At 41.0% G+C, this 27,250-nt stretch overlaps 2 protein-coding genes across 5 annotated transcripts; one reads left to right on the top strand and one right to left on the bottom strand.

Moving 5' to 3' along the window:
* Positions 1-3,500: 3,500 nt before the first annotated feature.
* Positions 3,501-19,590, top strand: ylpm1 (YLP motif containing 1). Of its 4 annotated transcripts, none has more exons than XM_062467514.1 (22): positions 3,501-4,339; positions 4,729-4,950; positions 5,408-5,599; positions 5,703-6,259; positions 6,360-8,972; positions 9,178-9,301; positions 9,437-9,566; positions 9,669-9,758; positions 9,884-10,049; positions 10,158-10,184; positions 10,307-10,482; positions 10,583-10,737; positions 10,837-10,899; positions 11,200-11,319; positions 11,510-11,686; positions 12,353-12,436; positions 12,527-12,610; positions 12,903-12,977; positions 17,237-17,288; positions 18,375-18,502; positions 18,772-18,957; positions 19,277-19,590. In XM_062467514.1, the coding sequence occupies exons 1-21, from the start codon at positions 3,758-3,760 to the stop codon at positions 18,916-18,918; spliced, it is 5,964 nt and encodes a 1,987-aa protein (XP_062323498.1). In that variant the 5' UTR covers positions 3,501-3,757; the 3' UTR covers positions 18,919-18,957; positions 19,277-19,590. The 4 variants fall into 4 exon arrangements, with proteins under 4 accessions (XP_062323498.1, XP_062323496.1, XP_062323500.1 ...); XM_062467512.1 differs by having other exon boundaries at positions 5,405-5,599; XM_062467516.1 differs by having other exon boundaries at positions 3,502-4,246; positions 5,405-5,599.
* Positions 19,591-23,333: 3,743 nt separating this feature from the next.
* Positions 23,334-26,730, bottom strand: LOC134024811 (prospero homeobox protein 1-like). The gene is made up of 4 exons (XM_062467517.1): positions 25,207-26,730; positions 24,652-24,753; positions 23,886-24,080; positions 23,334-23,593 (listed from the first exon to the last, which is right to left on the bottom strand). Exons 1-4 carry the CDS (start codon positions 26,695-26,697, stop codon positions 23,426-23,428), a joined length of 1,956 nt encoding a protein of 651 aa, XP_062323501.1. The 5' UTR covers positions 26,698-26,730; the 3' UTR covers positions 23,334-23,425.
* Positions 26,731-27,250: the final 520 nt, after the last annotated feature.

Here is a 27,250-nt window from a genome sequence, read left to right as displayed (position 1 = left end):
CATTAATAAAAGCAGACATTCAATTAGTATCCAAATCTTGATTGCCAATTTTGTCATAACAGTCCCTCTCACTATGTTTTTTTGGGGAAGGGGGGGGGGGATTGAATATGAGCTGGTGCTATGGTGTAGTGGAGGAAAATTAACTAATTTCATTAATCTAATTGTCATCGCTTTCAACCATCCCCCTAATAAGTACAAATTAATATGATTAATCAATTTGACGACATAAACTCATTCAATTACAGTTTTTCAAAGGCGAGTGGGTGTGCTGGCGTGATAGGGAGGGACCGTCTATGAAAAGAGGTGGACAGTAAAGCAGGTTGTTCTGTGAAGAATCCATCCCACCAAATTGAACCAAAGTCAGGTAATCAGTCATTGTTGAATTATAAATAAATGAGGATAAAATATGGAAGACGGGTATCTACTCCATTTTTGTCTTTTGTGTCTTTGAATGACACTTTCTAATCAAAGTTTTTTTTATTTGCAGTATACGGGGCATTGTGCAGGGATTTGTCTTTTATTGTGTTGCCTCTGTGTTTGAGGCTTAGTTTTCAACATTTAACATGATATGGACAAGAATCATTCCTCTACTGACTGTACATTCATTCTTTGATCAATGAAGTTTGGGATAAAAAAAATTGTACATTAAGACTGAACATGTTTTAAAACATATATCACAGACGTACTGCACAGCATATGTTGTGTGAGTTAATCACGTATTCATGACAGAACATGAGAAGAGGCCTTCCAGCTGGACTTACATGTGGAATTGTTTGCTTACCACAGTAGACTGGCATGCTAGTAGAGTGTCAGTGGTCATTTCCATTGTATATGTTCTACCTACATGCCATGATCACAGACAAAATGTTGACTTTAGAGAGGGTTCACCAGACGTTTCATAACCTTGTAGATCCTCTTAATTATCTTCCTGGAAACTCACTACGCTTTCTCAGTAAGAGTCCATGGTTACGCAGTAATATCTGATTTGAGAACTGTTTCCATATACTCTACCATGTACTTCTGCTACAGCTACACACTACTAATACTGACCTTCATTCACTTTGTGTTGCTCAAATCATAAGGTTGTAGTCCAAGTTAATGGAGCAGATAATGGGAAATAGATTGATGTGACTGAAGCCTAGTTACTTTGGAGAGGTTTCATGGTATTGTATGTGTACATACATTTCGGTAAAGCTCAGTAAATATTGTGACAACAATAAAGATGCATAGAAAGTGCTAGCACAGCATTATAGGGACTTTTATGCTATTATCACTGTAACACTACATTCCAACTCTAATATTTGATTGAGCGGCACATATTGCTGTTTGTTACATATTAGGAATACCTTTCACAGGCACCCCGTCTCTAATTTGTGATGTAGGGGCATTATAGGGTAGACAATTAGACCATGGTTCGATTGGGCAAGGAGGGCTTGGATGCTGACAGTCAGGAGGAGGCTTTCAAATGTCATACCAATTAATCTATCTAGCCATCAAACAATATTCTGGAAACAAAGTCAGGGGGGGCGATCAATCCGCATCACTCTTCCCCTCACCGGGTTATGGGAAAATTGATTTGTCAAACAAAGCATTTTGGAAGCGGTGCATGGACTTGTTCGGGATCCATTAGCTTCTATTGAACATTTTGTTTAACAGATTTTCATCACCGTGAAAGTGCAGTGTCCTCAATACTGTCTAACGTTTACGTTAAGTTGTAGCTTTTCTGTCTTGTTTGTTTGATAGCTTGGGAAAGCGGCTGTAAAAATTAGGTCGCTTAAATAAACTGAATTCTATTCAAACCATAAACCATGAAGCAAGGGGTACTTTTTACAGTTTCATTCGATGATATGATCAGCTCACATTGCTCTATATGCAGCCCCGTCACCTTCCAGTGTAGAAGAATACAATACATAGTGCTATAGAGTATACTGTCTTATCATTTGTCACTGTGGGCCTATCCTGCTATTCTATACACTGCTGCACACTAAGCTGCACTATGCAATTCCCTATACACTGTATTGTTCTAAATAGAACTGTATCACATTGTGCCCGTCATGCTGTTTTAGAGGGAGAGAGAGCTTCCTCTATGGGATTTCTCCACCCCCATCCCTTGATAATGTATCTCTCCCTAAAGGCTAGGCCTCCATGACCTTGTCTTACACAGGGAGGGCGTCTTGAGCAAAAGAGCTGTATCCTGAATGGGCCATTTCCCCTCTTTTAACACCCCTTTAATGTCATCTGTGAAATATGAAGTCATTAGGCGATATTAAAACACTGCTGACAAACTAATTAACGGGAGACATTAAACAGGATGGGCTTGATTAATCCGCTTTAACGATTCTTTTTAAGTGGTTCTGGTAAAAATTAATACAGATTTACTAGTGATCTCAATGAAAGAAAATAGGAAAAAAAACTCAGGACCTTGAGGGGTGCCAGTCCTGAAGGGCAATTTAAAGACACTGGCCTTTAACCTTCCATGTCCTTTCCTTCCTCCCACTCCTTTATCTACTAGGTGAGATGATAATCTCCCCAGGGCCATGCAGTTAGCAACTGGGCATCAACAACTGGGCATCAAAAGGTGCACAGTATATGCTTACTCAAATGTGCAGACGTTTTTATTGTCAAATTTTGATTTATGTAAATATTTCTGCAATTCTGCAGTCTTACATTAAGTAAAATTGAAGAAGCCATTTATAATATATGTAAAATGGCTAGGCTATCTAGTATAATTAATAAACTATTTTATTGACAACGTTTTGAAATGTTGATACAGACTGAATGGAGATGGAGATACTGGATCTGTGTTTCCCCCTTGTGGACAAAGAAACCAATGACAAGGAGATTTTATTGTACATTGTCTGTGCATTGCTGTGTGACATGAAACTTCTAAAGACTAAAAGAAACAACATTTTCCTGGTCAGTATTTTTAGGCCAACTATTTTGGCATTTTCATGCTTACTGGATAGTCAGTTCAAGGTAGACATGAAGGCAGTGAGAGGGGAAGACATGCAGCAAATGACAAGGCCAGATTCTAACCCGTCCTCATTCCCCATCCCGAATTCCTGTTAGGTGGAATGCCAGTGTGTGCAGAAGTCCCAGCAGCAAAGCTGTGACATTATGCCAGAATAAAAGTCCCTGAGCTGGCCGCATTTGCTTGCTGTATGTCGAGATTATGTATTATTCATCTTGAATATTCACATATACGACTGTAAATAGTTTATAACATGGTCCTAACAATATCAAATCTGTTTTTAAATTAATGTAAGTCAACACTTTCTACTTGTCAACTGTATGTGTATATTCACTTGTTAAAAATATCAATGTAATTGCCATGAAAATAAAGCTCCTTTGTATTGAAAATGACAAACTAACCTTAAACTAGAGCCATTGAAGACTCTGGCTTAACTTTAACGTAATGTCGAAATAAAGAAAACGTGTACGTTTCAGAAATCACGTGAACATGACGTAGCTACATCCAGCTCCAATCACATCCTCACTTGAGTACGCAGCTTCCTCTTCCACGCAGCTAGCTGGCTAGCTTGTTAGCAAAGGGTAGCGGACAACGAAAAACAGATGGGTCGTATTTTAGGGATTTACTTTTTAAGCAAACCAGTTTAGAATTAACAATTTGTTCTGGTCTCTGTAGCACGAGTAAAAATAAATAATTTCATTTATAGATGAGAGTCGTTGATTGTTGAGTTTGGAGAACACCGGCTTTATGTGAGCACAAAGGCCTGCGCATTGCTAGCTTCAGAGCATGTATCCCTCCTGGGGTAATTACGGTGGATCTCAGCCACCAGCGCAGAATTTTAGTGGGCCCAGAGACCAACAGGTCAGGGGCCCGTCTCCTCAGGTAGCAGGATTTGGAGGATATGAAACACCCCCATCTAGTTCTCTTTTTTCGAGTCTGCGGGAGCAGCATCTTCAACAAATGCAGCAGCTGCAGCAACTCCATCAGAAACAGCTTCAGTCTGTGCTGCACCACAATAATGATGCCAATGCTTACGGCGGGGGTTCTGCGATCGGGTGCCCCGGCCCATGGCAAAGCGAAGTCTCCGGATACACTGACATGGGTCCCGGGGTACCATCCTACTACCAAGACGAGACCCAGTCAATGAGGTGTCCACCTCAACAAAATCAACCCCAGCCCCCGCCACCACAGACCAAGGAGGCACAGCCTCCTCAACCCGAGCCAACACCACCACCGGTGACCACCCAGAACAATGGTGCTCCCACATCAAAAGAGGTAAACAAGAAAGAACTGACTCCCCCTAAAGAGCAGGCCAACTCCTCCACGCCTGAGGAGGAAAAACACGATTTTTCGTCTATGTCATTGCAGGTAACATCTTGCATGTGCTTTCACATGAAGTGGTGCTCGCCTGTGATGACGTCCTTGAAAGAACAAAAATAAAATAGCAGGCCTCATTCGTTTAGTTTCTGTTGATTTTAACGGGTCAGGAGAGTATGATTTGAACAGTTACTTTTCATATCAACAAGGAATTATGAGTTGTAGTCATACTAGTGGCTTTTTGCAGTGATTGTGTCTCTGTTCTGGCTTCAGGTTCAAGTCTTTTATTGTCAGATGCACAGAACAACACAGGGTCAGACTGGCCCCAATATTACCGTATTGGCTTAATTGTACCTATTGTGACTCCCATGTTCATTTATTCACCATCATCTTCCTCCTTGTGAAGTGTGTCTGATGTCCATGTTATCATTCAATCCCAGGAGCAGCAGCAGTACTGGTACAAGCAGCACCTTGCAAATTTGCAGAGGCTGAAAAATGAGAAAGGGCAACAGAATCAGAGCCAGGGGGACAGTCAACCATCACTCCCTAAAAGCCAGCCATCAGGGCCTGACCCTCCACCTCCATCCGAACCTCCAAAAAGTACTCCTCCACCCCCACCTCCTAAAGAGGAGCCCCCTCCTCCACCTCCACCAGAGGAAACGGTAAGAATGAAAACATATATTTTCCCCTAATGCTCAACATCAATGCTCTTACTCTGAGTAAGGAGATCAAAGATCACGGTTGGACACTAGAGATTTACATAAAAACTATGTGGCTAAATCAGATGTTTTGCCAAGAAAGGTTATAAATATACTTATGTTTAATTGAAGTTGTTCTGTTTGTAGCTCGTAGACGTTTGGTAAATGGGATATGACTGTTGAACAGTTCAGCACAAGACCAAGATCCATATTAACTTCTTTTCATGTGCAATCTAATTCATATACTGTTCTATTTGTGTCTCAGTTTTTTTTTTTAATCCTGTTTGTATGGTTTGTTTATTTATTTTCCGTTTGCAATGTCCATAAGGGTAATGCTGGTGTGAACGTTTCACACACAAACCTAGGCTCCATTTAAACGATGACATTGAATCCGCTCTGCCCTCGTTGTGTGTTCAAGCAGGCAGAAGTCACTCCTCAGGACCCCGAAGAAGCGGCCCGCCTGCAGCAGCTCCAGGCTGCGGCGGCCCAGTGGCAACAGGTGCAGCAGCAGAGGGCAGGCATCCAGTACCAGGCCCTCATGCAGCAGCACGAGAAGCTGCAGCAGATCCTGCAGCAGTACCAGCAGTTGATTCAGCAGCCATCGCATCTACAGGTAGCACCGGTTACGTTTGTCCCACTGTTAGATGTTTGATCAACACTCTACGCTGTAACACGTGGTCCTAGCTCTCCCTAACTTTCATCATCCTCTGGTCCAGACGATGCCTGTCGACATGCAGCTGAGGCATTACGAGGTGCAGCAGCAGCAGTTTGCCCCTGTCTTCCAGGACTGGGACCGCACCTTCCACTTGTGGTACGAGCAGTTTCAGTCCTACCCGCACAAAGACCAGCTGCAAGACTACGAACATCAGTGGAAGCAGTGGCAGGAGCAAATGAACTCCACCCATGCCCACTTGCAAGAGCGGGTGACCACCCTCAGAACCATGGTGCCTTATGGGAGCAGCCAGTACACTGGTGGTGGAGTGATGGGGCAGTGTGGACAGTACCCACTCCCAGGACCAGATGCACAAATGCAACATATGGCCAGCCCTTCTATGTCTAGTATGGAGGCTATAGCCACCACTGGACCTGGGGCCTCGGGTCCACCTCCCACTGGGGGACTAGCTGGTGGACCACCTGGACCAAGGCCACAGTCAGAACCCTACAGTTCTTCTGGACCACCTATTAGAGTTGAAGGACCTGCTGTGAGAGGGGCGAGACCAACTGGCCCCCCTCCAGGTCCGCCACCGCACTACCAAGACCCTAGAGGCCCACGGTAATTCATTAATTCCATTGCAACTTTGGGCAGTGCTCTCTTTATTGCATTGTAACATGTATTCTCAGTCGATCCTTACAATATTTTTTTTATTTTACAGATTTGATGGTCCAAGAGGAAACGGACCAAGGTTTGAGCAGCAGTGCTTTGAAGGACCCCCCAGATTTGATCAAAGGCAGAGATTTGATCATCCTCAGAGAGGAAATGCTCCACGTTTTGGGCAACATATGAGATTTGAACAACCTCCCAGACAGGGCCCTCCTCCTCGCTTTGAACAGCCCCAACAACAATCAGCTGGAACCCTGCAACGACCACCTGGACCCCCGCATGGACTCCCTGGACCTTTTCAACGACCCCCTGGACCCCAACAACGACCCCCTGGACCCCAGCAACGACACCCTTTTCCCCAGCAACGACCCCCTGGCCCCCAGCAACAACCCCCTGGCCCCCAGCAACAACCCCCTGGTCCCCAACAACGACCCCCTGGTCCCCAACATCGACCCCCTGGTCTCCAGCAACGACACCCTGTTCCCCAGCAACGACCCCCTGGGCCCCAGCAACGACTCCTTGGTCCCCAGCAACGACACCCTGGTCCCCAACAACAACACCCTCCTGGACAACACCCTCCTGGACAACACCCTCCTGGACAACATCCTCCTGGACAACACCCTCCTGGACAACACCCTCCTGGACAACACCCTCCTGGACAACATCCTCCTGGACAACATCCTCCGGGACAACACCCTCCTGGACAACATCCTCCAGGTCCTCATCCTGAACCAGAACCTGGTTCTAAACTCCTTTTGACTAAGGGGGACACACTCCAAGCCTCCAAACCAGCAGGGCAACAACCGCCAGCATCACAGATGAATGTAAAACAGGTAGAGCAAGAAGACTACACCATGGACACACTAGGTGGCTTTTTTGTGCAAAACGACCCCATTCCTCAAACCTCCAAAGTAAAACCTGAACCAACCAAGAAAGGGGAACCTGGGAGTAATGAACCTATAAAAAATGAGAAGGAGACTCCTCCTGCTGTATCGACTCCTTCCCCGGCTTCCCTGAAGAACACGCCTCCAATCAAGAGCGGCCTCAACACGGATGGGCCAGCGCAGAAAAATCTCAACAATAAAGGATCCCAGCAAGGGCCGAAGCCTCAGGGGCCACCAGGGCCTCCAAGAAAAGACATGCCTAGTCAGCCAATCCCTCCGCCTGGTATGGCTCGTGGCAGGGGACGTGGCCAGCCACCAGGACCTATCAGGGGCCAGGGCCGGGGGATGAGGGGCCGTGGAGGGATACCCAGTGGCCCGGAAGGCCCAGTTCATGGGTTGAATCCCAACCGTGTTCTGTTCGAAGAGGAGGTCGACCAGATGTCATACAATTACAGACAACCACATGAGGAGCTACACGTAGAAGAGGATGACTACCAATGGCAGGAGCCGTCTTTAGAGGAACACGGCGGAGCAGAGTCAGAAGAACCACCCCTTGAGGAGGAAAGGTGGGTTCCAGAGGAGCACCACTACCAAGAAGAGGAAGAAGAAGAATACTATGAAGAGCCCGTGAGAGGAGGACATCCAATGGATGGAGGGCACTGGGAAGAGCCAGAGGCCCAGGAGTACTGGGAAAAAGGGGATCCATATTGGATGGCGGACAGGAGGCCTCCCATTAGAGGCATGAGACCTCCATTCCCCCCTGGCCGTGGCCGTCCCCCTCGCGGTCGTCCTGGCTTCATGCACATGGGTATGAGGCGTCCGCCGCCTCCTCTGCATGATACGATGGACCAGGGACTTGAAGTGGATCCTCATGGGCCACCCATCCATCGTGGGCACGACCCACAAGGACCACCCATGCACCATAACATGGAGAGAGACATGAGACGCCCCCCACCGTGCGACATGGAAAGGCCCCCGATGAGGCCCCCTCCTTACCACGAAGAGCTTGAGAGGAAACCCGGCTGGCCTCAGCCCCCCCACTCCAGAGGCCCCCCTCCCCCACCTCACGAAATGATGGATAGAGGCCTCATGAGGAGGAGACCTATGGGTCATCGTCCAATGGGCAGAGGAATGGGCAGGGGCATGAGGCGCCCGCCTCCACCCCAAGAGGAACTGGAAGAGGGGTACAACGAGGATTACAGTGAGGAATTCGGGCCCGCGGACGATGGGTATGGACGGCCTCCCCCCCACAATTATCATCCCCGTGGGTTTGAACGGGATCCAGACTATTACCAGCCCCACGGGGAATGGGACAGAGAACATTCCGAAAGGGACTACCCACCTTTCCCTCCTCGCGGGCCACCGCCACCAGAGCACTTCCGGGAGGACAAATGGCTGGAGGAGCGAGAGCGTCCATATCCGTACGAAGGGGGTGAACGGGGAAGAGGAGAGCTCAGGATACGTGAGTATCCCGAGAAGCCACCTTACCGACACGAGGAGCCACCATACCCACCCCCTCCCGAATGGGAAAGACCCGCAAGGCCACCCCCACAGGAGAGAGGATATCCCCCAGACTTTGAGGGTCGGAGACCCCATTTCGAAGATCACAGATCAGAGTCTTTGGATATCCCCCCACCCCCACCGCAGTCTGTACCCCTCAGAAACGTTCCAGACAGCCCCCTAGAATCGGCGCCGCAAGCAGCCAGTTCTGGCATACTAGCACTTTCTCAACGGCAGCATGAAATCATCCTGAAAGCTGCTCAGGAGCTCAAGCTGATAAGGTAATGACATGTTTCTGTTTCATTACAAACCACATATAATACAGTATGCAGATCCTAACATTATTTACACCGTAATCTGAAGAAACCCTGCACATACGTTGCATTGTTCCTATTAGCCCAACTTGCAGATTAATTTTGATACTTACTGTAGATATTAACATGCACAAGGAAGTTCAGTGTGTCGTGTTTTCTCTTTTGGGATCAGAGAAATGCAGGAAGGTAAGACCCCCGGAGGGGAGGCTCAATTTGGTACATCTGAATCCACACCTGAGTTACCTCCAGGTCTCTTGGGATTAGAGATTCCTCCAGAAGTGAGGAGCGCCTTGAAGGTCAATGAAATGACAAATGACACACATCACACATCAGTGACGCTTCAAATATCAAAGTTATGTTTTTATTCTTAAAAATAAGAACTTTTAAGAACCTTTTTTCTGAATATGTCACGTTCTATTTTCTCATAACAGGCTACTATGGTTGGATCTGGACAGCTAGCTTCCAGTGAATCCTACTCAAATTCAAGTTACCTGTCATCTGCGCCACCTATTCCCAAACCACCAATTATTCCTAAAACAGTGGATTACGGCCATGGGCATGGTATGGACATTGGCGGGCTGGGGGGGGGGGGGGGGGGGGGCATTAAAAAGGAAGACTCAATTTGGATGCTAGCCAAAACTTGAAACCTATTTGTATTTTCAGAACCAGGTACAACTGTGGAACGTATTTCTTACGGTGAGAGGATTGTGTTAAGGCCGGATCCAGTTCCTTCAGAGAGAATTTATGATAAAGGTTTGTTCCCCCAGAAATAATTAAAAAAAATTATAAGAGTACATGCGGCAGTACATTATGTAAGTGTACATTTATTAATTTAGCATATTCAATATGTAAAATAAATGTTTTTCTTTTCTGCCCAGACCTAAGAGATCCTTACAACCGAGATCCATATTACGAAAGGCGGGTTGACCCTTACATGGAGCGTCGGGAGTACAGCAGAGAAAGAGAAATGTACAGAGAGAAGCCGCCTCCTGATTACGAAAGAGAACGATTCGATAGGGAGCGATACCCCCCCAGAGATGACAGGTAACACTGAAGAACTTTGTGGTTTTAACAGAACCACCGTTTATGTTCTCTGGGATAACTTGGCCCCAGTGTAACATTTGTTTTTGTCTGTTTTTTTTTTGCTTCAAGCAAACAGTCCATGGTTGTTGAAGAAAGGTAGTATATCACATTGTGCTGTGTGATTAGTCCAGCTGGTTAGAACCATGTGATGGTCCGAGAAAGGAAATCCCTCTTGTTGCTGAGTAACTGAATTGATCCTTCCTCCATCATCTGCCTAGGCCACCTCCAGGACCCCCTCCGCGTCCTGGATATAGAGATCGTGAGAGGGACATGCGGGACAGAGAAGGCCGTAGCAGCCGAGATCAAGAGGAGACCTACGGACGTCCTGCCTACGATAGACCCTCATATGAGCGCAGTGGGCCAGAGCGCTATGACCACGGTTCCTCACCTTATGGTAAGTCAGGCACTACCTCTTATTATGGATAGGTGCACTTCTTCTTGAGCCCAAAGCTAATGGTCAGGGTGGGAGTGATGATGATTGCGTTGTGTCTCAGGTGACCGAAGGAATTACCCAGAGGAGCGAGGTCCTGGCCCTTCACCGTCACTACCTCCACCACAACCTGCTCCCCAGCGGGTGGAGAAGAAACCAGAGATCAAGAACGTGGAGGACCTTCTCAAACCCCCTGGCAGATCTTCTCGTCCTGATAGGGTGCGAATGACGGCTGGCTCTCGGTGGCTTAACGTGTCACACACATGCTGTCTCGACATGACTGGTACCATTTCTATAACCACTTTTGTTGTTCCCCAGATTGTCATCATAATGAGAGGACTTCCAGGAAGTGGGAAAAGCCATGTTGCCAAGCTCATCAGGGTGAGTTAAATAAATGTCTGGTTTTCAATTTTGAAGAACAGTCACATCAACCATGATGGCATGACATTGGATAGTTTTAAAATTAATTTGGAATTCCTTGGAAGGAACTGTAAACACAGGTGTTTGCCCTTGGAGGGCCAGTCTAACAAGCAGCCCTGCATTCACTCATGTCTGAATAGGTGTCAGTTGACATTGCTGGATCATCAAAACAAATTGGCAAAGTGCAAAGTAAATCTCAGTAAAAACTCACACAATGTGCTGTCACTCTTGATAAGCTTCCATATTGTTTGCATTGTTAAGGACAAGGAGGTAGAGTGTGGAGGCGCCCCACCGAGAGTGCTTGGTTTAGATGATTACTTCATGACTGAAGTGGAAAAGGTAGAAAAGGACCCGGATACAGGCAAACGTATCAAAAACAAGGTGGGAACCTTTTTACTTCTGTAGTCGTACATTCCTTTAATGCGCCCGAGATTGATGAGGATTCAAATGCCTTTGTGAATGCATTATTGGTATTATGCATGGATGTTAGCTCGTGACATAACTAAATACATAAATAAATGGTGACCTTAATGTGAACCATAAACAAGTTCAACACCACTTCCTTCTCCAGGTGCTCGAATACGAGTTTGAGCCAGAGATGGAAGACACGTATCGGAGCAGCATGCTTAAAACCTTTAAGAAAACCCTGGACGATGGCTTTTTCCCCTTCATCATTATCGACACTATTAACGAGAAGGTGAAACATTTTGACCAGTTCTGGAGTGCAGCCAAAACAAAAGGCTTTGAGGTGAGCAACATGGACTCTATGTTCTGGTTTTTCTTCCAAATTCTTAAAGCAAACGGACAGGATTGTGCCTTTTTTTAAATGGGGAAAATGTAATAGGGCATTCATATATGCACAGGCGTGGCGCACTGATGTCACGCTCTTCAACACACTGCTAGCCTGATATCAAATCTCTGTGTGGATGTTGACAAAGTGGAACCTATGTGCAGCTAGCTAGTTAGAAAGTTACACTTGTTAGTTATTAGCGGCCTTGATTGCATTGTCTTTGTCTGTTTTACAAAAACCAGACGAAAGCCAAGATGACACTAGCCAACTACCACGTTTTTGTGTAAATCTCGTTGATCATCCAAAAATATATGATGTAGCACTGGAACGGTTAGAGATTGCAATAATTTGGACATGACATGTTTCGATATGGGGTCCGTTGATTGGTTGACGTGCCTCAGCGTCACGAAAAGTTTAGTCCTCAACTTTTTCAATCCCAGAACCACCCCTCGGCTCTAATCCCAATCCTGATTTTCATTGACAATGTGTTTCTGCTTGTAGCTTTGTCGCGCCGCTGCATGTGTGAATGCCATATTCAAATAAAGGGGAGAAGGATTTTAAATATTATAAAGACGTCCCAAAAAAAGGCCTCAAAGTTAACGAGTCATATATATCCTTCCCTAGGTGTACCTTGCTGAAATCACTGCGGACAATCAGACTTGTGCTAAGAGAAATGTCCATGCACGCACACTGAAGGACATAAGCAAGGTCTGTATACTGTCACCATCTGTTGATGGCACATTTGCAAATTTGGCAAGTTTAAAGCATGTCTTTTTCATTGAAATATAATTCATACAGATGTCTAGTCACTGGGAGCCCTCGCCACGGCATATGGTTCGTTTGGATGTGCGGTCCCTGCTTCAGGACGCTGCCATTGAAGAGGTATTATACGTTAAGACTGGTTTATATGATATATGGTTTACATTTCACCTAAAATGACTTCACCTATTCTAAAAGGATCAGTAAACATAAATGATCAACAAAACTAGCTTTAGCTCAGTATCCATGTCATAAAATCTTGGGCAACCAATGAAGTTAACAAGTGGACATGTATCTTCCTTTCCTATACGCCGAATATAAAGGAGTTTCAGGAGAATTATTGATCCAGTAGCCTCTAAACTTTCAGCATGCCATGGGTTTCAATTGAAGGTAATTGGATGCTTTCATGTTCAAGGTTGAAATGGAGGATTTCAATCCTGATGATGAACCAAAGGAGATCAAGAAAGAGGAAGAGGAAGAAAGCGATCTGGTAGGATCAAGACGCATGCTCATGTAGCCATATAGTTGTCAAACCCATTATTAATGGTATGTGCTCACGTGTATCCAAAACTTAATTTAAGATGCTCACATTAGTGTCAGTGAAATTAGTAGAAGTGCAATATCTGGGAAGGTTTCCTGGCACAAGGAGCTAAACTATTAAGAGGAACCAGTTGACTTATTAATTAACAGAAAGAATATTCTGTAAATGATCTCAAACTCAACAATCAGGCAGGATCAAAATGCAGCTTAGACATTATTCACTACATATTAACAACTGACACAAGGGCTTCCTTTCTGAATGGTAAGTGTGGTATCTAAAATTAAGTCAATGTTTTGTGGTTGTTTATTATTTGATTTCTGCTGAATTGCCGTACATTAATCAGGAAAAGGTTATAATCATGGAAATGTGGTAAATGGTTCATGAGAGGGATTAGTTTTCAGGAGAATTGTAAAGTATTAGCTTAAAAAAAACTACGGCAACCAAAACCATCTGTTGGAAGTGAACACTTCCGACTGAAACCCAGTCATGTGGCACTTTGTGTAGTTTGCATTGCTGAAATGACCGTTTTCCACAGTTGTACAACCACGTGTGAGTATTTAAAATGTTTCTTAAGATGGTAGAGCGGGGACACTTGAAATTAGGCTTTAGCAGGCGCTATGTTCATTTAACTATAGCAGATGGATACATTTTGTTGCATGCTACAAGCATTCTTTCGCCATTGGTAAGTTTTGTGGTGTTGGTATTGCATAGGTAGCAATGTTTACTATGTTGAACCCAACATAGCTAAATTGATTGATGTAGTTTATGAAAAAGAAAGCTAAATTATTAATGTTGTAATTCCTGGGTTGGTGGTGACCTCTTGTGGTGAACACCATACACAACAACCCCATTTGGCACTGAAGAACAGCATTAATCTTTCTATGAGTGTTGGCATTGTGAATTGTACAGTAAAAATATTAACAATGTTAATCGACTAATCAAAAGATTGATATATAGATTAGATGGAGCTGTGCGTAGGAATAATTTGTATTAGATGACTGGGCTAATAATACATATAGGAGCAAGGCTGTGGTACTTACAACCATACTTCCTGATACTCATTCAGAGCAAATATTGACAAACAAGTCCCCTTAATGAAAAAACTTGTGGCATTTAGCTTAGAGCAACTTGACAATGTAAGTTCCTTACATTGAGAACAAGTAATGACATACAAGATGTAATACTGCAAATGTACACATTTAAATTATAATTGCGTTAATGGCATAGTATTGTGACATAGTTTCAAGTTTCAAGTATTAGGCAACAGTATTGAGGATTAATCAAGATAATGTGCTGACATATTGCAAAAAAAACATTTCTTTCAAAACTTTTGTAATATTTACAGCAACACTACCAGTCCACGCATAATTTCTGTAAATGGAATAGATAGGGCTACTAAAAACTATGGATTCTTGACAATTAAAGCATAAAATATGTTTCATCCATTAGTTTAATTTCTTGGAAATGTTCTTTCTCCAGAATGATATTGCTGGAGTGCTTACCATATTTGTTTCTAACTAAAATCTCTGAGATGTTGAAGGTTGAAATCTACTTTTCTTTGTTCATTTGACATGGAATGACCCACTTACTGTAAGTTTGAAGTAGTTTGGTAGGGTGGAGATATTTAGTATTGGCAACAGTTTACTTACATGCACCACACATAGAACTATTTAAGTAGATTTAGTAATGGCAGTAGTTCTGCACACAAATATGATTATTCATACTGGCTGTTATTATTCACATTATCAGTGTTACTTTTCAGTAATGCTTTTAAGCATTGACTGGGTATTTCAAACAGGGAAATGTTTAGTTTGAACTTTTTTTTTAATGGAAAATAATATAAACTATAATGGAAAGTAATGGAAAATTGATTGGGAACCCTGAAAACGTGATTCAAATCTGTAACCCCCAAGTCCCTAACCCTACAATACTTTCATGTTTAGGGTTTTGGCTGTTATGTTTGTCATTTTGTATACAGGAAAAATGCTAATACAGTGATGACAAAGAGAGAGAAACTGGTCATAAAAAACATGAATTGTCGAAGTTTCTTTGACATTTTTTTCAAACAACTTGTGCTATTTTTTTCCGACCAATTCATATATTTTTTGCATTCAATGTTACATTTTACGCGTTTTGTTCTGTTCCTTCCTCCAATGGGCATGGCTTCGATGGGGTACAATTGTTGTTATAAACTAAGCAGTACTAAGCTTCTTCGTTACAAAGGTGCACTGTTGTAACCTCAACCTAAAAAACATCACAGGTAAAGAAAACAATGATCATTGAAAGAACTACAAAAACAGTTCATCGGAAAAGAGGGTCCCCATTTTGTGTGTTGGATGCGTGGAGTGCGGTGTCATTTAGAAAAATGAATGTTCCCCGTCATAGCCACGCCTATTGGTGGGAGGAATGGGACACAACTCGTAAAATGTAGCATTTAAGGCATAAAAAAGCATTGGTCGAAATAAATAACCTACTCATAACATTTTGCATCAGGCAAAACAATTTAGTTGAAAAAAAAGTTAAAAGAAATACAAAAATGTATGAAAAGAAAAAACACCTGGAAACTCAATTCATGTTTTTTTTTATTTTTATGACCAGGTAAAACCAGTATGACCAAACAATCAGTTTGATAAGTATGTTTCACCAATTATGGTTTTCATAATTATTTTACAGTAAAATCTGCTGATCATATAATAATTACATGATGGGCAAAGGGTTTTTACACGATTGGCTCTATGATTCAAATACATTATTGGCAAGGTACTACTTAATAAGGTTGTTTTAATTTAAAAAGCATAAATAACTTCTGTACATTACTACATCCAATGACTTTTATTTTAGGTTTATTTACCTATTGTACAAAATACTTAATTTACTGGTTCTCAGACTGGCTCTACAGTACTGATAATACGGTACATTTTGTAAAACCTTTTGAGGTGTTTTGTATTCTTGCTTACAATTCTAGGTCTGAAAAGGCTCTGCAATTTTTTGCTCTATATATTTAGTCTCCATTCTATACCCAGTATCTGCTCATGGATGGAAACCATATTTAACCTTTTGTGGAAGAAATGTATTGTACAGTTGAGAATTTCTTGATGCCAAAAATTGCCGAATGTTGTCCAGGTCTTGAGCTACAAATCATGATACCACAATGTTTCACTGTTGATGAAATGCAGTGTTTGTTGGGCGGTAGCCAAACCGTAAGGACTACCACAACCTTAACTTTACTGATACACAAACAAGGTTCAATCCAGTACACAGCTATTACACCTGTTACAGCACGGTAGGTCTACTGTACTACATCATTCATCACAAAATATCTTGTTTTTGCCTCGGTAGAATTCGGCTTGTGGTGGTCATTTTAATTTTCTTCCTTCACATGGTTCACAAACCAAAACTCTTTAAATATAAGGGTTTGTTGTTTTTTAAATGTTTAAGCTTGTCCAAATTATACTGGAAATTGTGGGTAATTTAATACTCAACCAAAGTCGTATTAAAGAATGGATACAATTGTAAAACTGTGCAGTTTGGCAACGTTGAAGATGGCATGCCATTAGCACAGTCCATTTGCTTGAAGTTGATGGTATTGACTATCAAAATGTACCTTGCAGTCACTGTTATTTAGCTGCTGCTGACCTGTTGGGCAACAAGCTTGGTGTTTATAAAATTGCTGCTCTGAAACAGACATAACAGGCATGTCAGCAATAGGTCCATAGAAAGAAGTGGCAGTAAAAAGTGAATTTAAATCCAACTATTTGAGGAATTATAAATTAACATTTAGATGTAAAAATAACAAATAAAATTTTGTTACCACATGTAAGGACCTTTTAGATGTGCAAAGGCCCATACTCCCACCTACATTTTCAGTACAGTTCCTTTATTGATACTGATCGAAGTTTGTTTTCAACCCAAAGAAAAGTGGAAATATACAGTAGCAGTATACAATAGTCATACCTGCACCAGGTGCTTTGATCATACCTTACTTTAGACAAAAATGTCCATGCCCTAACGTGAAATGTTTGCATGCCAACGTCTTATAGAATGTTTGTTTCGTGCATCAGCAACTGTTCTTGATTGTTTGATTATCCTCTGCACTGTTTCTCTGGTCACCCAAATCTTGTTTCCTCTTTCTCTACCTCTCTTCCCTGGATCATTGTCCCCTGCCCCTCAGAGGAATAACCGTTTAAGTCTGTCTTTGTATAATTCAGGGTTACCTTCCAAAAAGCAAATGGGAGATGGACACTTCTGAGGCGAAACTTGGTAAGAATTCTTGTTGCTGCTGTAGTTATTATATATGTGATGCTGATGACATCTGATAATTACTTCATTTCTGCATTATTTTGCATTGTTTATATGGACATTTGTCTTATACCCAGTTTGCAACAACGTGAAATAGTAACAACACTCATCTTCATATAGCATCTACAAACTTACACCCCTGACCATGCTTATATTGAGTGTCGTGTAGGTCACTGTCCACTTGTGTGAAGCCATGCCATGCAACTCCAGCTGGTCAGCACTGCTTTAATTCTGTTCTCTGACTGAGCAGCAAGAAGGAAAACATTAGGCAGCCATGTTGCAGCTCGTAAGACCTCTTATGTTGCTAACTAAGAACACAATAGCATAGTTTGGAAACAGTTACCTGCTAATAAAAAAAGCTGCATAATAAAATCTGCATCACTCTAAAACCCTGGTTTGACAAGTTCACTATATCAATATACAAATTTTCTTGTGTCTAAAGTAGTATTTGCAGGTCAGCTATGCACAAAAATGTGACAAACAAGATAATGTGGGGTATGTTAGAGATAAAGTAGAACTTTATTTACAGTAGCTTTTAAGACCTGTGTCTCTTTGTAAAACGTACCCCATGAGCAAGTAGAGACAGATTTGTAATTAACATATCTGAAGTTCAAATAAGGACATTAGAAAAAGGACATTGCAAAAAGTAGAAACATGGGAAGCTAGAAAATATTTTACATTCTTCAGAAAGGTGTTCAGGTGGGAAAGCCATATTGGCATAAGACTATTGTACTCATCATCCATAGCTTGACAAGTTAAGCTTTTTTTGCTTTAACTTGTATTGTGAGGTAAGTGGTTTCAAATGTTTTCCGTTAAAGATAAAATTGAAGTATATTTGTGTATTTCCTACTGGTATGTTGTTTGACTGTGGATCTAGACCTGATTAGTTAAGAGAGGGGCGTAATTGACAACCATTCAAGGGCATACAAATTGACAACCATTCTGGGATAAAAAAAAAAGAGTAACATCCAAAGGTAGTTCATTATCAGGGAAGTCTTTCTCCTCTCGAGACTTCTTATCACCAGGACAACCATCTTTCCTATACAGACAAGCTGGATGGCTTGGTGAGTGGAGGGAAGAGGAAGCGCGACAGCGAGGACATGGCAGGCATGGAGGATTTCCTCCAGCTGCCTGATGACTATGCCACCCGAATGTCAGAACCAGGAAAAAAAAGGGTAAACATGTTTCCACAAAACATCATTTGATGTCAGTGTTTTTTTTTTGCCTTTTTCCCCCAAATACAAATTGTGTTTGATCAAAGAGAAAGTGACTTGTTTAATTGGGAATCTCATAACTCGGTGTATGATTTATGATTTGCTTTGCTTTGTTGGCATCTATCTGCATATTGACTGAAATGTAAATTTCAGCTCCCTTAGTATATGCATGCATTTACTGTGCCATCAAATGATTGCTTGGTTTTTTTCTTGGCCATTTTGCTCTCTAGGTGCGGTGGGCTGATCTTGAGGAACAAAAAGATGCTGATAGAAAGAGAGCAATTGGCTTTGTGGTGGGTCAGACTGACTGGGAGAAAATAACCGATGAGAGTGGCCAGCTGGCTCAGAGAGCTCTCAACCGTACAAAGTATTTCTAAGAAGAGAACATCATTCACTCCCTGTTTCCATACAAACAGGTATGTGTATATCCTGTGGCATACACCGTTTCCATGTTTCCTGAGATTTCTTTTGTACTGTTCATAAAGAGCCTGACGGGTAATAGATGTTCAATTTATGATTTATGAATTCAAAAGCTGTTGAAACTGGTTGACCTTTTTGAAAGAAAAAAATAATTTAACTTGATTTATTCATTTGTGTAATTCAGTTTATCAGAGATCACATACGGCATGTCAAGTTTCAATATCTTCTACTTAAAAAAATCTAAAACATTATATTCTATAAATGTTAAGTTAACACATTTAGGCATCCTTTTCAATCACTTATCTTTTTCTGCAGGTATCAACTGTGAAAATGCTGAACCTTTGTTTCCTGTGGTGAAGAATTTTATTATGATCCCAAGGTTCATGAAATCAGTAGTTATTTTCTGTGTGAATTCAGTGTTTAACATATTTGAACCTAACTGCATTATAAGTAGATATTCTTGATATTGCTTTGAATGTTTTAGTACATTTTACTTTATCTTTACTAGTACTTTTGTTGGTATACTCCTGCACCAGATAGTTTTGCTTCTCGTTTTATACTGTATAAGTTGCCTACCTGTTGGAACTACTGCTATTTTAAGAACCAATAAACAAAGGTTTCAAACAAAAACCCTGGAAAAGCTCACCAGAGTTGTCATGTGGGTTATGCCATAAAGAGTTCTCTGTCATTCTTCAAATGGGCACGTTACAACACGTCACAATTTATTTTCTTTTACCAAACCTTATGTATCAGTCAATATCATACATGACTCCAAATGTTCTCATTGGATTGTGTATTACAAGTATGCATTGTTTACATGTACAGATTTGTTTAATACAATTTGTCTTTCTACATTCTATTGCATACTACATGCTGATTTGGCAATATAACTTACGCCACTTTCTCCCTATCGCAGACTGTGGTGTGTTTCAAAGCTAATCCTTTGTACTAATATGTTTGCGCTTATACATTTGTAAATGGCCCTCAATGTATTTTTCTGTCTGTAACATGGATCCTTAACGTCTGTTTTACGCTGGTGCATATTTTTACAGACTGTGCATAGGGTTTCAATGCAACCCTATGTATGAGTGGGTTTGATTGAAAATGGCCACATATGGTTTTTCCATGCAGAGATGGATGCAAAAGCACAAATATTGGGTCCATACGGATGAGTTTGACCAATCAGAACATGTCTCAAAAAAGTATTCCCCGGGATACAAACTGTTCCCACTTATGTATTTTACGAATCTGTCTTCAGAGGGTGGGCGTAGCAAGATATGCTTGTTTGTACCCCTGGAAAACCTTTTTTAGAAACATCTGTGTTCTGATTGGTCAGAAGCATCTGTACGAACCCAAAAGTTGAACTTTTCAGAATGTCTGCTTCCGTATTTCTGGTACAAAGTGCTTGTGGCCATTTTGAAAATGAACAGACTGAAAGGCATTCATAGATAGGGTTGCATTGAAACACTATGCACAGTCCTAAAAAATATGCAACAGTGTGAATCAGGTTTGACTACAATTTGCTGTCACTAATATGGAGATCTGTACTGATACGCAAGACCTATGATGGCAAAAAAAAGGGATCAGCACACCCTGCAGAGGGAGAAAGAGAGAGTAGTAAGAGAAAGTGAGAAAGTGGCGTGACTGTCCGGTGCTTGCAGTCTACACCATTTAAACAATATTCACCTTTTGCAACCTTACTTTGGTGGCTCAAAGTTGTCAAAATTGGAGGGACATAATCAAGTGATTCAATGATTTCAATTTTGCCAAGTGACAAATACAATCTTTAGCAATATTTCATATAGCTGTTATGTTTCCAGATTTTACTGTATTACGTGTGACTATTAGGACAATTATTGGTCATTAATGTAGCTTTGTGTGAATTTCTGAGTTTCATGGGCAATAATGCTCAAAAGTATTAAACGCCAATAAACAATGTGACGATAACATTAGTTGACCAAATAGATTGTGATAATCCAACCTAATTTTGACGCACGGTGAGTACTAAAAGTTAAATGTGTGACTGCATCTTTGAAATTTTAAAATACTTTACCCACCGCCATCAAGTACTGTACAGTATGTTGGTTAGTCTATATCCCCTAGGGTTATTACTTAAAGGAAGCATATTTATCAGCAATTATAGTTACAACTATATTCGGGTAGATCTCTACCAAATTTGCACAACTCTATATTGGGCAATATTTGATTCTGCTTTATCATTCAAGCTCTGTTCAAGTAGCCAGAGGAGCAATCTACACTCCTCAGTAGTCATGATGCAGATTTTCTATAGTAACTTGGTTCGGGCTTTGACTGGACCACTCCATGACATTGTTTGTGCAACTTTGACTGTGTTCTGGTGGGAGTGGACACCTTCCATAATGACGATCTCAGATGTCTTCAAAATGGCAAAAGGTGAAATTGTTGTGTATTACAGGCACTGTATGTTATAGGTCAATCTTACATTTTTTGTATGCATTCTCCGTGTTACATAAATACAAAATAAACAAAGTAATATAGTTTATCAACATGTTTATATAAATAGGCCTTTTTTATTGACAGTAACAAATGCTTATTTTTTTGTCTGTCTTAAAGATTGACAGAGAATAGCCCACAAGCCCATTACAAATCTTCACAAAATAAGAACCACAGAGAAAGAGCTACATTCATGGAATACAGAGATATTCAAATACATATATGAAGATTGAGCTCCTGTACATAATAACATTTATGCTGGGTATGAGTCAAAATTATATTCTCCCTTAGTTGTGTACAGTTATCTGCAATAGTGAGCAATTCCACCCCATATTACTTATTGTGGAATTCTGGTACTGTTTGTGTCCACAAAAACATGTATGTCACTGTGGTTAACCCTTTGTATTAATTTGTTTCTGAAAGACTACATATATTTTGCCTAAGTCCAGTCAGAACAGTTTCAAAACACGATACTGTTCAACTCTGTCAACCTGCAACATGAAGAAACAGCTGCATGTTTTGTGTAGTGTATGTCAAATGTATATACTTTGCAGGCTCGATGAAAAGATTTTTGTAAAGATTTTTAATGGGGAATGTTAATGAGCAATAGTAGAGTTTTGGAGGAACTCATAATGGATAAATGTAGTTATTGACCTAATGCCGCAAAAGGGTAAAGAAAAACGACTGAAATATCTGAACAGTGACTAGGCATTTTGAGGTAACCTGTATCTCTCTACTGATAGATATTCTGACAATGTAATACAGACAGTTTCTTTGTAAGTTGTCAGTATGAAACTCTTGCCCATGTTAATGATGGAGTTTCCAAGCCACTGAGTGAAAGTAAACCAGTGTTTCTCAATATTGTTATAATTTCCAAAACCAGAAGAAGTATGGCTCCTACCCCTAGAAGAATGCTTCAAATAAGACTAGCACTTGCCAGTTGACATACAAGAGGGATTAAGAAGCACTTCATATTTAATACAAAAAATGATATGATAATTTATTATTCTTGCCAGGGCATTAGAAGACAGGAATCATATTTGAGAATACGGCTGTGTTCAAGACTGTCTATAATTAACTCTACAAAGCTTTGTATCTGAGAAGAATGACTGAATTACAATGCAGAAACATAAGGTAAGTATGCAAGTTAAACACAGTGGACTAACGACTTACATCAGTGTTTCAATTTATCCGGTCAGAGTTCCCGGTCTAAACTTTCTGTAGAATCAGTTGTGGTTACACTGCATATTAAAGACAATATTTTTGTGCGTGTCTTTTTTGTTGTCAAGTCGTTTTTTTGCCACAAAGAATCATAAATCGATGTCTGCAAAATCAGAAATAGTTTTATACCTGAACTGCACTATGCATACCCAGAAGAAATATGATCAAACCAAAGTACCGGTATGCAGAAAATATGTCTTGTCTTGGGGGAGTTGAACTTAAACCCCTTGTTAAAATGATTACTTGAAATGAAAATGCATACCAAATATTTAAACTAATTGGTTTATGATAAACATTCAAAATTAAAAACACATAACTGCATGTAAGTTTCATGCCTCATAACATGAAACAGCATTTTAAATATTGAAAATACAGAAAAAGGTATGCTCACTTGTGCTTGAAAATGCTTTGTATTTAACCCTTGTGTTATCTTCGGGTCATTCTGACCCATCAGTCATTGTGACCCACCGTCGTATTGCGACAGATTTACCGCATACAAAGACAAAGTGAAGCATTTTCTTTTAACCGTTGGGCTGTCTCAGACCCCCCACATTGCAAAGGTTAAAAGAAAATTATTTTTATTTGTTTTTGTATTGGGTAAAATTGGGTAAACACAACGATGGTTCGTTATGAACCTTTGGGTCATGTGACCCGAAGGCAGCACGAGGGTTAAACTATTTTATGTCCTCTCTCAAACACGACGGACCTGTACATTTAGAGCATATCAAACTCGATAGTTTGACCAATTTGACTTCTAAGCTCTACATTTGACTATGATGTGAGGGGAGCTTTGAACTCGTTTGGCACATCACTGTCCAATTTACAGATTACCTTATAGATTGCCTTCTTCCAGGATGGGTCAGAGTCTTTGGCCAGTGATAAAGCAATGTAAAACTCTTGTAGTGTAATACCAGCCACTTCAAGAAATCTGTCAGGAACCTGTTAATCAAAAGACACAAGAGCAGGCTGAACCTATGAGAAAACAACACTATGAATATAAATGTGTGCCCGTTGCTAGTGAAAAATGTAAATCTATCTTAAATTTAAGGCACAGCTCCAAAACGCTCATTACTCAAATATGTATTGATTTACTTTTACTGTATGTACATGAACTATAGTATAATGTACACAATGGATGGTATTCAAGTATAAAATTGTTAACTGTCATCAGGACATCAGTAACGTTTGCATTGCATACTCCATGCTTGCAGTATGAACTATAGTATTTTACCTGGAAGTCATTGCCTTTGTTGTAATGCATATTAAGAGCTCTGAAGAGTTCAGAGTCTCTGCCCACTGTCAGTTCTCTCACATTAGTGACTCCCTCCATCAGGGCATGGCGGGAAAACTTCTCCACCTGGATGTAGTAGAATTCTCTGAAGTTACTGAACCATTTGATGAGCTGAGACGTGATACAGCGCGTGAACTGGGAACACAGAAGCAGCTCGGGTAAGTACAAAAATGAGTTAAGATATTGGTGTCCATTAAACTGTTGGCTAGGTTACAAAATGTGATATTGTCCAAATATGTTTTTATCTTTTTGTTTTGTCATTTTTATGGATACACAATATACAGTGTATATCATTGTGTTGATTACAGATTATTAATGATGAAATTGTGTGCGAGATAAAAAAAATAAAAAAATAAAATAACATTGATAACATTCATGCATTCAGTGAATTTTGGAAGGTGTATGTTGTGAAATGTCATAGCAATGTAATTAAAATGTGCCTTACTATACCACATGGGTTGATGTTAAGAGTATAAGCTCACTGAAACTGAATTCTTGCAGATATGTACTTGAGGCTACATAAAATATTGAGTCTTTATTTATAGATCCTGTACAACCCAGCAAATCCCAATTTGCTGTAAAGAAACAACAACAAAAAAACATGTTTTTTTTCTATATATTCAACATCAATTTAGACTTACTTTAGTAATCCCTGTGGGGAAAATTGCATAAAAAATACCAAAATGTTGAGAAGCAATTTACTAACCTGTACATCAGGGAAAAATGTCTTCAGCACTGTAGAGCTAGGGTAGCGAGTGTAGAAAAACATCAGCTTAGCTTTTTTCAAATGGCTGGTGGTCAGACCTTCCTAAATGTACAAGTGTTAAGGCTATCAATAAACACAGCAATGACCAAATAAGTAAATATATCATTCTAAATCTTGTTTCAATATATAAGGTAATAAAGCTATACATGTAGGGATAGCAGACAGCATAGAAGATGCCAGACCTCATAGATTCCGTTTTATTTTGTCTGTCAGCAGTAGCGATCACGAAGTTGTGGGCCAAGAATAAAGTTTTTATCTGACGCTTACCTTTAAAAGGTAAAGGCATCTCACTGAAGGCACTGTACTCTTTCAATAAGATATTTAATATCTGAAGAAAACTAAAACTTCCCTAAACATGTGCCTAGTATGTAGCAGATTAACAGTGAGAGTACTGTGCAGACAAACTTTGGTATGCAAATCTTTCCATTCCAAATGCTATATTAAAACATTGTAAGAAGTGTTAGTTAGACCAATAATGCTAATTTCAAAGGATACATTCACCACATATGAGTGGTTCTTCAACATACTTTGCAAGGTACCACACTCCATCTTGACATTGGGTACACAAAGTCTGTCCAGAACCACACGATCCATTGCCAGAGGCTGAGCTTGGTGACTTCTTACAGGCCTTGATGTCACTTTGGACTTGACCTTGACTGGCTCCCAAGGTAAGTCAACTAATCCAATGGTGGACTGACCCATGGTAGGATGCCTACATTGTAGTCCTTCAAATGTACCTTGGGAATTGTGTTTGAGATTCTCCAGCAACTGATTTTCCTGCAGAAAAGTTTGATGGCTGTAAACAGGGGAAGGATGAAGATGATCTTGACTGTTTCCTGTCATGTTTACTCTTCCTTGACTTGTCATGGAAGCCTTTTCAACAACCAAAGACAGCGCCTCTGTCTGAATGTTTGGTAGCTGGATGCCCATTGCACTTGCAGAGCATGCTTGAAACCTTTTCAAGCTGTTTTCAATTCTGGATGGCGGCTTGCAAGAATTATGGTGTTCAGCTTTGTTGTGAGTCTCGCCATCTTTCTCAACTTGTAATGGTGGCGACATGAGTACAGTATTTGCAATGTTTTTGAAAATGGAGTCGACAGTTGTATTCACTGCTCTGGAAAGCTCATCCTTCAAGGTATCAGCTAGAATTTTCTTCTCTTTTTCTGGTTTGGAACGGATGTACTCAAGCAGTTTGATATTTTTCCAACAAGGGTAAGTAATATCTGAAGACATTTCTATCTCATGATATGGATCTGTAAGCACCTCACTTGTAATTGTCTCAGGAGACGCAGTGTTCCAAGTGGTGTTGTCTTCAGACATACCTGTAGAGCTCGCTTCATCACTGACTTTCTCGTCGCACTGATTTCTCATGTACACTTGGATACATTTTTCATGGAGTTGTCCAAGGAGTTTTTGCATGGTATGAAGTTGCTTCTTCAGGGTCTGACCTTCTATACTCTTACTGCTACTGCCTCTGCTGTGAATTTTGTCTTGATTCTGAAACACATTGGTTTTGTTTTCCTGAATGCTTTCCAGTGCCTCAAGGTGCCCTGTTTCCTTTTCATCTGTAAAATGTCCTTCGGGCGAGCCTGTCATGCCTCTGATGATGTTCTCCACTCTGGCACGCTTTGCTTGGTGGCAGTCACCTAAAGGCCAGTCTTGGGCATCACTGGTTCCTGTAAGCATGTTCTGTCCAGCTGGTGACGAAGGTTCCACGGTGTCGCCTTTTGAATTGTAGCAGAGTTCCACCACACTAGATTCACTCACATTTGAGTGTGGGGTACGAACATGGTAAACTGTGTTTTCCTTCTGGGTCCTTTTACGATCAATGTTTTTACGTAGGAGAATGGAAATAAGGGATCCATTTGAGTGTGCAGACAGAGAGGAGTCAAGATGTAGAGGGGTGGGATGCTCAGGATGGTCTTCAAAATATATTTTGCTTGAGGAGTGCATGTTCTGGTCCAAAAGGCTTGAATTCCTACTCATTGCAAAGTAGAGAGAGAAGCATTCATATCAGATCGTTTGAGGGAGTCAGGTGGCAGAGCGGTTAGGGAAGCGGGCTTGTAATCAGAAGGTTGCCAGTTCGATTCCTGGCCGTGCAAGATGACGTTGTGTCCTTGGGCAAGGCACTTCACCCTACTTGCCTCGGGGGAATGTCCCTGTACTTACTGTAAGTCGCTCTGGATAAGAGCGTCTGCTAAATGACTAAATGTAATGTAAAATGTCTAAATGTTTGTAGGTTTTGAGAGAATTCCATCCAGCGTGTATTATGAGTGGAGATATCCAAATCGACGTCAAACGTGGTTGATACAAATATATTGGTAAACACTGAAATAGAAAATTACAGTAGATCATACAAATGTTATCCTCTGGATGAATTGTGCATTGTACTGAGATTGTACTGAGACGTTTTCAAAGGTAAAAAAAAAGATGTATATAAAAGGTAAAGAAATTATAAGAAAATAACATCCTCCAAATACATTCAGTTACAATTAAACAATTGCATACATGTATTTAACCGTAAAAAAAATATATTTAA

This window comes from Osmerus eperlanus, chromosome 8, assembly GCF_963692335.1.
Source record: "Osmerus eperlanus chromosome 8, fOsmEpe2.1, whole genome shotgun sequence".
NCBI lineage: Eukaryota > Metazoa > Chordata > Actinopteri > Osmeriformes > Osmeridae > Osmerus > Osmerus eperlanus.
Note: the sequence above shows the minus strand (reverse complement) of the source record. Positions and strands in the feature narration are given on the sequence as shown.